The sequence below is a fragment of the Otolemur garnettii genome, unplaced genomic scaffold, assembly GCF_000181295.1.
Source record: "Otolemur garnettii isolate 467f Iridium unplaced genomic scaffold, OtoGar3 scaffold00207, whole genome shotgun sequence".
NCBI lineage: Eukaryota > Metazoa > Chordata > Mammalia > Primates > Galagidae > Otolemur > Otolemur garnettii.
The window spans coordinates 1,756,034-1,770,077 of NW_003852602.1; the positions used below are offsets into that span (position 1 = coordinate 1,756,034).

The following is a 14,044-nucleotide window of genomic DNA, read 5'->3' on the forward strand; positions in this document are numbered from 1 at the left end:
GAGGCAAGATAATCGGTTAAGCCCAAGAGTTGGAGATTGCTGTGAGCTGTGATGCCACAGCACTCTACCGAGGGCAACATAGTGAGACTCTGTCTCAAAAAAAAAAGTCCATGAGGTCAGGTCTCTGTCTCCCACTACATCATTTTGTCCCTGAGAGTGGAGTGATTAATAAATATCTATTTACCTATTTGAATATAAAAGTTCTTAATTGAATATAAACATTAATTTAAATGAGGGCATCGAAGTGTTTAATGTGCCTCTCCTCTTTTCCTTTTTTTTCTAAATTCATTGACTTTTCATTGTTTTTTATTTTCCCTAATCCTCTGCAGTTGTAGACTGAAGCCTAATAGAGTAGTGTATGAAATTAGATGGATGTGGTCGGGAAACTGGGCTGTGCCTTTTACTACCTAGATTCTTCTCAGAAGTTAATCTTTCCCAGAGCCTTTATGACTTTATAGACAGAGTGAGGATCATAACACATAGTTACTAAGAAAAATATTAAAATGACCCAGAAGAGGTGATCAATTAATGGTAACTTCCATTTTGTTCAGAACACAAATGAAATAGACTGGGATGCTCCGATTTATGTTCTACTGCCATGAATGAGAAGTCACTGCTTTAGAAGGCAGAAGAGACACAAAGTGAAACAGAGGCCCTGACGCTGTGTGCCGGTCTGTGTAGGACGTGTGACACATGCTTATGTCCCTTGTTTGTTTTTGACAATGTCACAGCTACTGCTCCCAAACAATCAGACGCTGTTATTCATGTATACCAACATGACACACTCACTGGGACCCCTGTCCATACGGTAGAAACTCTTTTTAAAACAATGTCTCTCAAAGAGCAAAATTATGTCTCATATGTCCAGAGAAAATTACTTCGTAGAAATGTTTCTAGAATTTGCCTTTACAAGGAAAAGGAGTATTTGCCTCCTTCTTCAACTTCCATTCTTTTAGCAGATTGCTACTCATACATCTGAACCTATCTCAGAGACCACTCTTGGCTTAGACAAAAGTGGTCTCCAACGTTAATGGACACCTTCCTCTGTGCTTCCAATAACTATGTATAGAACAACTACAAATACATATATATTTATATGTGTGTGTGTATAATATTTAACTCTCTGTTAAAGACATTAGATAACCCTTCTTTTTGGAAGCTGTATCTAAAATTACCTTTGCTACAGCACTTAATTATTGAGCCTTGGGAATTTCTGAAGGAATTATGTTCAACATAGTCTTTCCATGCCAGAAATTCAGGGGTAGGCCATAGGAATACAAAGAAGGTAACTACACCACTAAACACAAAAGTCACTGACTATATCTATGTATTTCCATCTATCTGTTGATCTCTATCTGGCAACAACCCGCACAGTTTTAAGAATAAAAAGTGTTGTCACAAATTTACATCTCTTGAATATTGGTTACTCTTTGATACTCAGATAAACATGTTTTCCTTTGTTATCAGTGAAAACAAACATTTGTCTTTCTTCACCTAATCATTTTGAACTAGTTCAAATGAAACTCAGAACTAGATTTCAAAGGGGAGAAATAACATCACTGCAGGAATAGAATATACAATTTAATACTTCAGAGACATAATACATAGTAAGCTGGAAAAAGAACCTGGTGCATTCATGTTGAAGGGATGTTACCGGGGAATAAATATTTGGTTTTCTTCCCCAAGCATTTGGTGTTTCAACACCACTAAGTATTTGGTGTTGCATGTTGAGGTGTCCATGGGGTTCAGTCTTTCTATTCACCATGCACATACAAGGCCCTTGGTTTCTCCCAGTATATAGTCCCCGGGCTCTAGCTATGGTCAGCACTGGACAGCTCCCTGTGGACTTTTTAAAAATGGTTTGTCAGACAAATGTAGGTAATGTGACAGTCACACTACCTCGAGTTTATCCAAATAATTATCTGTTCTACGTGCTTGGCGTGAGGGGATTATTTTTAATAATTCTAAAACAATTAATATGACCACAGCACTCACTCAACCTACTTCATTTCCCACAGGAGATACTAAGCAGGAGAATGAGTAATTGTTAAGTCAGTGTGTGCGAGCAGCCAGCTGTCACGTTCACTGTCATATGAGAGCTTAATCATCAGTGAGACATTTGTTGGGACACGTGTCTGTACCTAGAGAGCAGGGGAATATTATAAATTTAAAATTAAAACTTGTCATTATTATCATCATTATTTAGTTTGGACATTTCAAACAACGCAGTGAAATGTAAATTTAGGTATCAGTCACTTTAGATTCTAATTATTCACTCATCAACTTAGTCATCTGTTGATTTACCCAACAAATATTTATCGTGATCTATATGTATCAAGCATTTGGTACCTGTCTGGCTGTGGGCATATCATTTAACCTCAAAGATCTTCATAATGTTTAACTTTATGAAGATATTTTGAAATGGCTACCTTACCTGGTATAGAGATTAAATAAGAGCACAAGTAAAGACACCAGCCCGTTTGCTGCTGCCTACGATTTGCATTCATTGTTCACTGGTGGTTCTTACATCTGAAAAGTAAAGAACTTGGGAGAGGCAACCGTCTCTCTCTGCCATCTCTTTTGTCCTACAACAAACATAATCACACAGTGAGACTTTTTTTCCTTTTCTTTAGTTGTTCTGAATATGTGTCTGATATTTGAAAGGAATGCCTCTCTGCCTATCTTCTTTCTTCAAAAATTATAGAAATCTATATCCTTTACTGTGTTGAGAAAAAAAAAGAAATTGGATTCAGAACACATGAGGAAGATATCCCCGTAGGTGAGAAAAGCACCCTCGGCTTTATTCCAAATCCTCTTCTCCATTGGCTTTGTGCCTATTGTATCTGGGAAAACTCCTGTTCTACACCAGCAGTCTGAGAAGGGAGTCTACCCACATGTTACAGAAGCAACCGCTCCCGCCCCTTCCCTGTACCTGGCCACGTTTCACAGGAGGGCATTCTCTAGAAAGGGTGTGTCATTTTTTAAAGTCCATCATCTTTGCGATGAGTGGGGACATTCACTTGACTATCACTTGGCATGGACACAGGTTCTTTGTTTCCTACTATGTGGCTGTCTCAGGCAATGGTAAAAAAGCCAAAGTCTTTGTCACTTCTGCCTTTCAAACCTTCAACTTTTATTCCAGCAGTTTTATAGAAATGAATGGTTTGTATTTGACATGGCTAAAGTACTTTTCTCCGTACCACGAGTGCAATAGCTTTAGGTTGTTCTAAGTAGAAATGTTCTACAACAATGTCACATTTTGTTTCATTCAATGCAAGTAAAATTAGCAAAACTACTAATATTAAAGACATTCGTGACAGAATATGGTCGCTCACAGCTGTAATCCTAGCACTTTGGAGGCCATGATGGGAGAATTGTTTAAAGCCAGGAGTTCAAGACCAGTCTGAGGGAGAGGAAGACCCCTCAGACCTGTTTCTACAAAAAATAGGAAAAAATTAGCCGAGTGTGGTGGCATGTGCCTGTGATTCCAGCTACTCAGGAGGCTGAGGCAGAAGGATTACTGGAGCCCAGAAGTTTGAGGTTGCTATGAGATATGAGGGTACCACTGCACTCTTGTCTCTCTCTCTCTCTGTATATATATATAAATGCATATATATGTATATACATGCATACACATATACACACATAGATGTATATATTCTTAATATATATACATACACATATGTATATATTCTTAATATACGCACATACACACATATATATGTATATATTCTTAATTTGTGAAGATTAAAAGCAAAAGTTGGAGCATATTGTTTTTCAAGATCATGAATGACTAAAAATAGTATTATTGTCAGTGTTATTATATTCTTAGAACTGGGCGTAGTGGCTCAGTCTAATCCTAGCACTCTGGGAGGCCAAGGCAGGAAGATCCCTGGAGCTCAGGAGTTTGAAACCAGTCTGAGCAAGAGCAAGACTCATCTCTACTTAAAACAGAAAAAAAAAAAAAAAACCCTAGCAACATGGTAAGGCATACCTGTAGCCAAGCTACTTGGGAGACTAAGGCAAGAGAATCTCTTTCACCTAAGAGTTTGAGAGCTGTGGGCTATGATGGCACAATACTTTACCCAGTGTGAGTGAGACTTTATCTCAAATATATATATATATATATATATATATATATATGTATTCTTAGTCAGAGAGGTCAAAGAACTCATCCAAAGTCTTAGAAATCAGTAGAAAGATGTGGATTTCTAAATTCCAGCCTTAGTTTATTGTGTATTGGAAAATGTCTTCAAGTAAACATTCTTCTAATAACACTGAAGAAGTGAAAACTATTTAATTTCTCAATATCACTCTGATCGCCAATTTATTTTTTGCAATGATCATAATTACCTCTTGCTTTAAAAGCTTATTCAACAGGTCTCTCTACCCCACAACCTGAGTTTGCTAACCTGCCATCAGTTTTTCAGAACATCTTCTGTTCACTGCCCTAAAAGAAAGTTCTTAATCTCCACGCAAGTTTGCTAAGTCGCCATTCTCTTCCATGCCTGCATCATGAACCCTGCGTTATATAGTATTTATCATACACAACATTTCACCCGAGTGCCTAGAACATGACAGCATGTAGATGTCTACAAAATATCAAGTAAGGTAAAATGTGAAGACGTTCCACCTGTCAAGATACATTCCAGCAATCTTGGCCTGCCCGAGTTTATCTGAATATTTCTTCTTAAAGGTTTGCTTTGAGTAAATTCTTTAGCCAGTCCCCTTGATGGTAGAAATGATAATCTATGCTATCCTGATTAAAAAGAGACCTGTGTGTTTGCAATTTATCACTTTTACTCAGACGGCATAAAAATGACTCAATTCCATGAAGGCATTGCATGAACACTCCATGTATTATCTTGATTTTTCTAAAAGAGAACTATTCATTACATAGATTTTTTTTCCCAAGTAGTATTTTTTTTTTTAACTTAGCTCATTTTAACAGGTTCCACAGAGACAAATTTTATTTGTATCCAATGAAGAAAGATGGTCTGAGTTTCAAGAAAAAAAAGGTCAATGAATTAACTTAGTTTATTTTTAAGCAGGTCATTTTTCATACTCTCACTTGCCTGGAGCAAAGTTTAGACTGTCCTGAAACTTGACGTTGGTTTCTTTAGATAATTAAACATTTGTTATTCACTTGCCTTGTATTTTATTTAGACTTTCCATCTTCAGTCAAGTAGGATGAACTGCAACTGTTTTTTCACTGCTGTCTTCAAATCAGTGCCTTTTAAATAAATGCCACATTTCTTCCTGTCTGTGCCCAAAATGTTATAAGTAAATGTATAATATTAGGGGTGACAGGGAGAAAAAAACAATAAAAATATGTATTTTTTAGAATACAAAATAAGCCATTTTCATTGTTTAGAAGTACCACAATGAAAGATATTTATAATGATAATTCATTTCATAATGATTACTGCCTCACACTTTCTCTGGCACCACACTGCCTCCTATGCCTATGGATAAAAAGAACTCAGCCTGCTTCTGAGTTTGGTAGGTTTCTTTCCACACCAATGACTTCCCCGGCATGCACTACACTGGCTTTGGAATCAAGTGAACGTCTTACAATTGGGGTCTAGAATCTGACAGATTTACTTGGAATCTTGTTTCAAACATCTTAGACAAGAAATGTATCAAGTCAGATTTAATATCTGCTTCAGAATAATGTGTGGAATAAATCAAATTACATTTGATAATGCATGCAAACCCAACCAGCACAATGCCAAGACCGTAATAAGTGTTCAAGAAATGAGGTTGTCCTTGTTTAATTTCTTGTCAGTTTTATTCTTCCTGTTGTTATAATTTGACAGAGAAATTTATCTAAAAGTGGGGAAGACGTTATACGTTATTCTCTCTGAAATACAGTTCTGTTCTCTCATTTGCAAAATGGAGACAGAAGTGCTTCCCTCTACAATTTGTCTCAGCACCCTGTAAACCTAGAAGGCTGTACACATACAAAGAGTTTTCCTTTTATTGTTAATTCTTCTGCCTATTAATAGTAGTACTATGCAGTGACCCTGGAAATCAAAGACATTAATAACCATTTCTTTCTTGCTTAGTGGCCCCTGAACCTTTCCTATCTCCCTATGTGATCTAGAAGTGAATCTGAGAAAGTTTATTATAGTCTCAGGGCTTATTTTGCAAGTACCAGAATAGCATTGTGTTGCCTAGACACTTAAACATAGTATGCGATTTGAAAATGGCATGAGTGCTAGTCTTAAATGAATTTCAAACCAAAAAAAAAATCTTTTCTGAGGTTAATATTATGTCTTTATATCAGAAAAACAGAGGGAACTATACTGGAAAGCGAGCTGTATTTCCTAGCTGATTCCTTTCCTATCTTCTTTTCTCTTTCTCTCTATTAATTATTCTTCTTTCTCTCTGTTTTTTCCTTGCCTCTTTTGTCTCTGCTTCCTTCCCACGCTCCCTCCCTCCTCCCTTTCGAAGTCCTTATTGAAGGACTTCTAGGAGCCAGACTCGTCTAGGTATAAGGATGACGAATAAACGAATCAGAGAAGCCCCATCCTTTCCCGGATACACTCTAGCATAGGAACTGACTTAAAAACATATATATTTGGTGTGTCTATAAAGTTCATGTGCAATTTGAAGTAGTTGTCTATTTTAAATTTGAAGTAATTATCTATTTTAAATTGCACATGAACTTTATGGACACTCTGTATAAATAAGTCAACAAACAAGATAATTACTGATTGTTTTAAACTCAAAGGAGACAATAAACAGAACAAATAGCATATCTGTTTGTGGTCTTAAGCTGATAACCAAAACAAGAGAGGAACCTTCCCTCATATGTTATAGCAACAGACTATAATCCCATAAAGTGAAAATGTAACAAGCAGGGGGACGGGAGAGCTTACACTTTCCAGATCCAGACTTCTGTTCTTAGCAGTCTTGGGGAGAAAAAAACAAGACGCATAAATTGTTTCTCTCTCATGCTCTGGATTCTTTTTCCTTATAAAAAATATTTTAGCCTCAAATTTAAGCTGCCAGTGGTGAGAGGGTAATTTTCTTCATAAAGACCATGAATTTGGGCTCGGCGCCTGTGGCTCAAGCAGCTAGGGCGCCAGCCACGTACACCTAGGGTGGCAGGTTCGAATCCCTAGCCCGGGCCCGCCAAACAACAATCATGGCTGCAACCAAAAAGTGGCCAGGCGTTGTGGCGGGTGCCTGTGGTCCCAGCTACTTGGGAGGCTGAGGCAGGAGACTCGCTTGAGTCCAGGAGTTGGAGGTTGCTGTGAGCGTGATGCCATGGCACTCTACCCAGGGGGATAGCTTGAGGCTCCGTCTCAAAAAAAAAAAAAAAAGACCATGAATTTAATCACTATGTAGCCTGTTGAGGGAGTGTTGGCTGTTGTAGTAGAGATCATTCTAGCCACAGATCGAACCCTTGCTGGTATGGCCAGAGTCCTGGTATGAAAAGGAACTGGAGGATGATGCCTTGTAAATACAACGTCCTCTGGTATTCAGCCAACAATTTCTGACCCAGTTATGCTGAGTTACTTCCTGAAGTCATGGACAGAGCCATCTTGTTAGACACCCTCAGGGGAATAGTCATTATACACAGCGAGTCTCTATTCATCCCTGATAGGTCTTCATTTTGCCAGAATTTGAATTCCTGGATCAAAATTAGTTGACATTCTTAATGTTTTGTTTTTTTCAATCAATGCATCTAGGAATACTCATGCTCTCAGTTAATTCACCAAGAACTTGCTAATCCTGCATATGGTAGTTGGCCAATTTGATAGGGTGAGAAGTTGTTTTCTCTTTTATATTGATACACATGTGTGGAAGCCAAGACTGACCCCCCTGGTGAGGAGTGCAGTTCGCTGAGATACGCAGCTGATGTGCCTTTCGGATTAGCCTCTGGCTTCAGGCCAGGCCCTGCTCTTCCCAGGACATGCTGGCCAGTGACTGAGCATGGTGGCTCTATGAAAGCCTGGTCATTTCTGTACGAGACTACTTGTCAGGGTTCTCTGCTTTGAGGAGCCCATAGGTTTGGCCGGATGTTGCCAAATCTGCATGAGCTCTACTGAGCTCTCTGTCCTCCTCCCTAGCCTGGATATCAGAGCTGTGCCTGGTGATATGAAGGACTTCCCTGCCCAATCCCACTTCCTGCCTCTTTTGTCTTTCACGTTCGTAACCCACTAAGTCACTGGCACTCCTAAATCTGTCTGAGCATCTACTTCGCAGAGAACCCGATGGATCTACCTCTTTTGGGCACCAGGCGGAGTGCTTTGTTTCCATATGCTTATAGAACCAAAAATCCAAATGTCCAATGCTCTGTCCATTTTTTTCTGTATTTTTTCACACAAAAATTTTAAGCAGTTTTCTCAAGCTGTTTTTGCAAGCTCTTATACCCTTCTCTAAAACACTTATACCAGACTCAAAAATTTTTTGAAAAAGAGAGAAAAGACCTCAAAGATAGAATCAAATTTAGATTCTACAGAAATTTTAAAAAAAGAAAAAAATTTCTCCTTTCATATAAACACGCTCAAGCATAATTATGCAGACATTTACACAGAAATGTTTATATTTCGCTCATGCATATTTATATTTTAGGTAGAAACTTAGGTTGACTCATTTTTTTTTTTTTTTGAGACAGAGTCTTACTTTGTCGCCCTTAGTAGAGTGTTGTGGTGTCACAGCTCACAGAAATCCCCAGTTCTACGGCTTAGGTGATTCTCTTGCCTCAGCCTCCCGAGTAGCTGGGACTTACAGGCACCTGCCACAACACCCAGCTATATTTTTGTTACAGTTTGGCCTGGGCCGGGTTTGAACTCACCACCCTTGGTATATGGGGCTGGCACCTTACCCGCTGAGTCACAGGTGCCACCCCAAAAATGTTTCCTTTTCACTCATACATACTTATGTTTTAGGTAGAAACTTAGGTTAACTCTTTATTGATTGTATTTAGCTTCCATTTCCATTTGCACTGTGTCTGCTTGAGTTAAAAACCTAGTCTCATTCACCCAGCATCTATTCAGCAACTACTATATGAATTCTTCAAGTATCATTTCTCCACATTACATTATCCACAAGCACGCCAGAATAAACTTTCTAAAATATAGGTCATAGTCGGGCATAATGGTACACACCTGTAGTCCCACCTACTCAGGAAGTTGAGGCAAGAGGATTGCTCAAGCTCAAGAGTTTGAGGTTGCTGTGAGCTCTGATGCCACAGCACTCTACCCAAGGCAAGAAAGTGAGACTGTGTCTCAAAAATAAACAAATAAAACATAGGTCATGCAATTTTATATCTGTCAGTTTTAAAATGATAAAACTAAATGCATTGTGTTAGGCACTCCTTAGGGTGGGTAGAAAAGTAAATCCTAAATATTGCTGAGGACATTTAGTATGCAAATCACAATATGTATCAATGAGATTTAAAACTGCCCAAATCTTCTGACTTAATAGGGGGTTTTAATTATCTATACTTTATAGTAATTCATGCCTACAACACAAATTATTTAAGAGGTGTTACCATGTTTTGTTTATGTTGGAAAAAATCTGTTTTCCAAAATGGATTGTAAGATGCTTGTAGGCTAAGACTCCCCTTTGTGATTTGCTTATCCCCATATTTAATTCAGAGCTGGGGAAATAGTAAATGCTCAATGAATATATATGCTAGATCAATATCTATATTGAAATAAGAATGGCAGACCCAAAGACCCAAGTGAACAGAAGCACAGGAAACAGAGGACAGCGCTGTTGGACCACACTTAGGCAGCTGACACATTTGTGTCTCACAGAACCCCCTGTATCATAATCACTGCCCGTGAAAAGAGAAGTGCAGAGAAATCTGAGAGTAGTTTGCAATTCAGGACTTGGGTGTGCATCTCAACTTTGTCCCAACTCTGCCTATGGCCAAGTAAAAAGACATCCCCAGACCTTTTTTCCCTTAAAACCCAGAGTTGACCACCCGCTCTGCCACTTCCCCGAAGTCATCAAGATACCAAAATCAGATAAAGTTTAAGACAGACTCCCTTCTTGGCTGAGGAAGGATATATAACTAACCCCTAATTAATGCATTTTATAAGAGTTCTTTCCTGTTTCAAAATCTAAATTCAATTTTAAGGCATGACCTATTTATATACAAATGTACATTTCTCACTATTAAATGCATGAGAATTTTACTCTTTGAATTAAACAAAAGCAATGAAAGGCTTTAAAATTTAATTTAATTAATAATTGACTTCATGGTAAGTCACAGAAATTTATTTCATAATGCTAAACACGCATAAATCAAAGAAATACTAATATATGTATATGTGCCTGTACATTGAATTTTTCTCTTTGTAAATTTGCAGACAAAACCACCAGATGCAGAAGAAAAAGATATACAAAAGAAAAATTTGTTAGTAATAATTGTTCTTAATAATGTTTAAATTATTATACTATCCTTCTTAATAATAAATTTTAAATTTGCTGCATCAAAACCCCATAGGATCGATGCATTTGCAACAGTTTGACAAAACAGATTTACTCTCTTAATATATTGTTAAATTAAAACAATTAAATATATTCATCTTTGTTTACAGAAACTTATTTTTGTAAAGTTATTTTTTAAATCAATTTTTTAAAAGATTTCATGTTTATTTGCTTTTTAGATAATTTAATTGATGAATTATAAAATTGTGCCACCAGATCATAGGGGTATTTGCCAGGCTTAATATTGTTCACAACAATATTTTCATAAGAGTTTGAGTAGCTAGAGATCAGTATTGGGTTTTACAATGAGAATATCTGGTAGCAAATGTAATAATATCTAACATGCACTGAATGATTACCACATGCCACCCACTGAATGCTTGATACTGATTTCTCCATCTGATTTGCATCATAACAGAATGAGGTGGGCTCCATACCCACTTTACAGATGCACAAACTGAAACTTAGAATTATATATGTCACTTGTCAAGCATAGCGTCAATAAGCCACTGAATTTATGCTCAGAGCTGATACTTAATACAGTCTGATATACAAGCAAAGTTTTCCCTTATTCCAGGATGAAAAATGATGTGAGGCCATCTGTTAAATAGATGGTATTTTACAAAGGCTGTGCAATTTGTTTTAATCAGTATCAAAATGATTGTAGAGCTTACCATGTACCTCACATGGCATATTCAAATGTTACTGATGCAGAAAGTGAAATACTTAACTCTAACGTTTCATAATTCATATCCCAAGAAAAGTGTTTCCCTGAAGCAAAAACACAGTAAATAGAATTCAAAATTTAGACCACAAACCTGTTTCAGGCTCAATGGAAAAATAAGGCTGACCTTCCAAGATACTGTAAACCAACTTTGCACTGTTTCCATAAACTGGATCATCAGCATCTGTAGCTGTTACATTAGTGACAGATGTACCTAATAAACAAAGAGAAAAATAACATAATAATTAACACATTATTCTTTGAGAAAAGCCAGTTTTTTTCAAGCATATCACATATAAATCTATGTGTAGAGAATATTAAACCTAATAAAGAAATATATCTCTTTAAATATATAGATATATTGCTCTAACTTCAACTATATCCAAGCATTTTAAAAGAAAAAGTATCATTAGGCCAGAGTATTATATTAAGACAGCCCTTGTAGTATCCGTATCACTTTAGGTTCCTTTGTAGCTTACATTTTAAAGATACCTATTAAATTCATATGGACTTGGAGAATATGGAGAATATGCAAAGGAATTTTATCAAAGGAATATGAAACATAAGGTTAATAATATAATATAGTATATAGCACTTGAGTCTCGCAAAACACAAATGGATGTACCTGTAAAAATTGGCTGCTGGGAAAAAAAATGCTGTGCAGAAATATCAAAAGAATATTTTATCTCCTCTTATTTAATTCTTCTGAATATAAAATTAGATCATAACCACCAATTAATCAGCATGACTACGTAATTGGGACTATGGGATAATAGAATCAAAACCTTATTTCTGACTAAATTCCTATTTTTTTACTCCTTCATTCAACAATTGAGCACAGACAACTTGTTTGAAGTGGGATACATATATAGTAAGAACCAACTCTCTGCACTTAAGAAGTTTACAATGTAGTGGTAAAAGCAAAAAGGGGAGAACAGACAAATGAGGACAGCAACTTAGCTGAATGCAATAGCACCAATATAGATTCATCACCTATTCCAGTGCAGACGGGGTGGTCAGGGATGATTGTCTAAGGCAGGGTGGATTTGAGTTGAGTTATTAAAGAAAGGTGAAGTTTGGGCCAGGGAAGGGCACAGAAGAAATTCCAAGCAATAAGTCAAGCCCACATAAAGGCAAAGTCATGTGAGAGACCAGGGGAAATTCAGAGAACTACTGAAAATAGAGAGAGACTGGAGACGTCGGGCGTGGTAACCTTTTTTAGCATAAAGTATTTTCATTTCCAGTCTGCATTTAAAAATTAATAAAAGATATTTTTAGTTTCATGAAAAAAAACAGCACATAATCATGTTCAATGAAGAGAGGGACAATGTCTTTCTCATCCAGTAAGTGCTAGACGCTGAACATCGGGCTCTGGAGCTGGGATGCCCCTTCAGAAAATGGGAGCAAGCCTCTGTATGCCAGCACTAAACAGTTATGGGACGTGAGAAGTCCCCTGAGAATGAAGCTTTGGTCTTGGACCAAAGGCTGAGAACAACTGTACATGGTAGCTGGGAGCACTGCTGCCGGCAATCAGCATTCCCAAATATTGGGAGATGTGTGTGTTAGTCCTGAAGGGAAAGGAGGGGACCTGAGCAGCACTCCTCAGTGTTCACTGAGATAGGATAGAACGTCAGCATGATCTTCCCAGTCAAAATCTCTGAGATATTTTGAATTATTGTCACTATAAGTAAAGGTAATAATAATACTTGTTGAGCAGTTGATAGCCCTCTAAAATTGGAATTGGTACTCAGAATAATGACTCTGAGGTCCTACAAAATCTACAGTTAGAAAAAATGCACTAAATGCTTCCTCTTGTGTAATATATTCCACCAGACACTGGGAAATATAATACATATATATTTCCTTGTACAATAACTCTTCAGCTAGCTGGTGGAAATGAGCGCCTGGGAGTACAATGTTTGTAGCCTTTGAATATTACATGGGATGGAGATGAATGGGAGGCAAAACCTTCCAGGTTTGAGGAAGACAGTGTCATAAAAGTACCAAATAAATAGTAAATTTAGAATGGGAGGGGACAGGAAAAGTCCATCCCCAAAGCCAAGGCTAGAGAGTCAAGCTCAAAACACAGGGGGCATCTCAAAGCCAGGACAAGGGCACATTTACTGTACACACATAAGGAAACTATTTCACTTACAGATTCAATCCTTTGTTGCAGGCTACTCCCTCTATTAGTGTTCCCAGATTTAACCAGAGGCAGAGACATAGATTAGGAGGCTAGGCTAGTTAAGAGGTGACAGAGATGAGATACAGATTAGGAGGCCAGGCTAGTTAAGAGGTGACAGTAGTCCAGTTAACAGAAGAAGAAACATTAACTCTGGGTAATGACGATAAAAAAATGGATATAAATGTCTATTTCTTTGCTTTGATCCTTGTACTAAGATGTTAAATTGAAGGCAAACTGTGTCCCCTACAAAGTTCAGGTGTTGCCAACGGGACAGCAAAATGGTAGGGGCTTTTAACATGAGATCAGGGAATGTGAAGGTTCCTCTCTCACCAAGGGAATTAGATGCCCACATACCAGGGCTTGACAGAGGACGTTCATGCATGGGAGGTCACAATATTCCTCCCCTCTAGATGACACTAGAAGACCCTCTCCAGACACCAGCAACTTGATCTTGGACTCCCCTCTCTCCTAAGCTGTGAGAAAATAAATTTCTTTTCTTTATAAATTACCCAGTCTTGGGTGTTCTAAACATACAAAACAGACTTAAGACAGAGGTATGTGGTAACTGTATCTGAAAGTCTAAAATGAGTTCGTATCTTAAAGAGAAAGGATAAATAGGAAGAAAACATTTCTAGGGTAATTGAAAGAACTCACAGAGTTCAGAGACTGATGATAAAGGT

General features: G+C 37.6%; 1 protein-coding gene across 1 annotated transcript in view; it reads right to left on the bottom strand.

Annotated features, from left to right (window-relative positions):
* Nucleotides 1-14,044, bottom strand: part of CDH8 (cadherin 8) — a 377,151-nt gene that overhangs the window by 185,150 nt on the left and 177,957 nt on the right. The window contains exon 4 of the mRNA XM_003801316.1: nucleotides 11,274-11,393. Coding sequence (XP_003801364.1) covers nucleotides 11,274-11,393 — 120 coding nt within the window. The remainder of the gene's footprint in view (nucleotides 1-11,273; nucleotides 11,394-14,044) is intronic.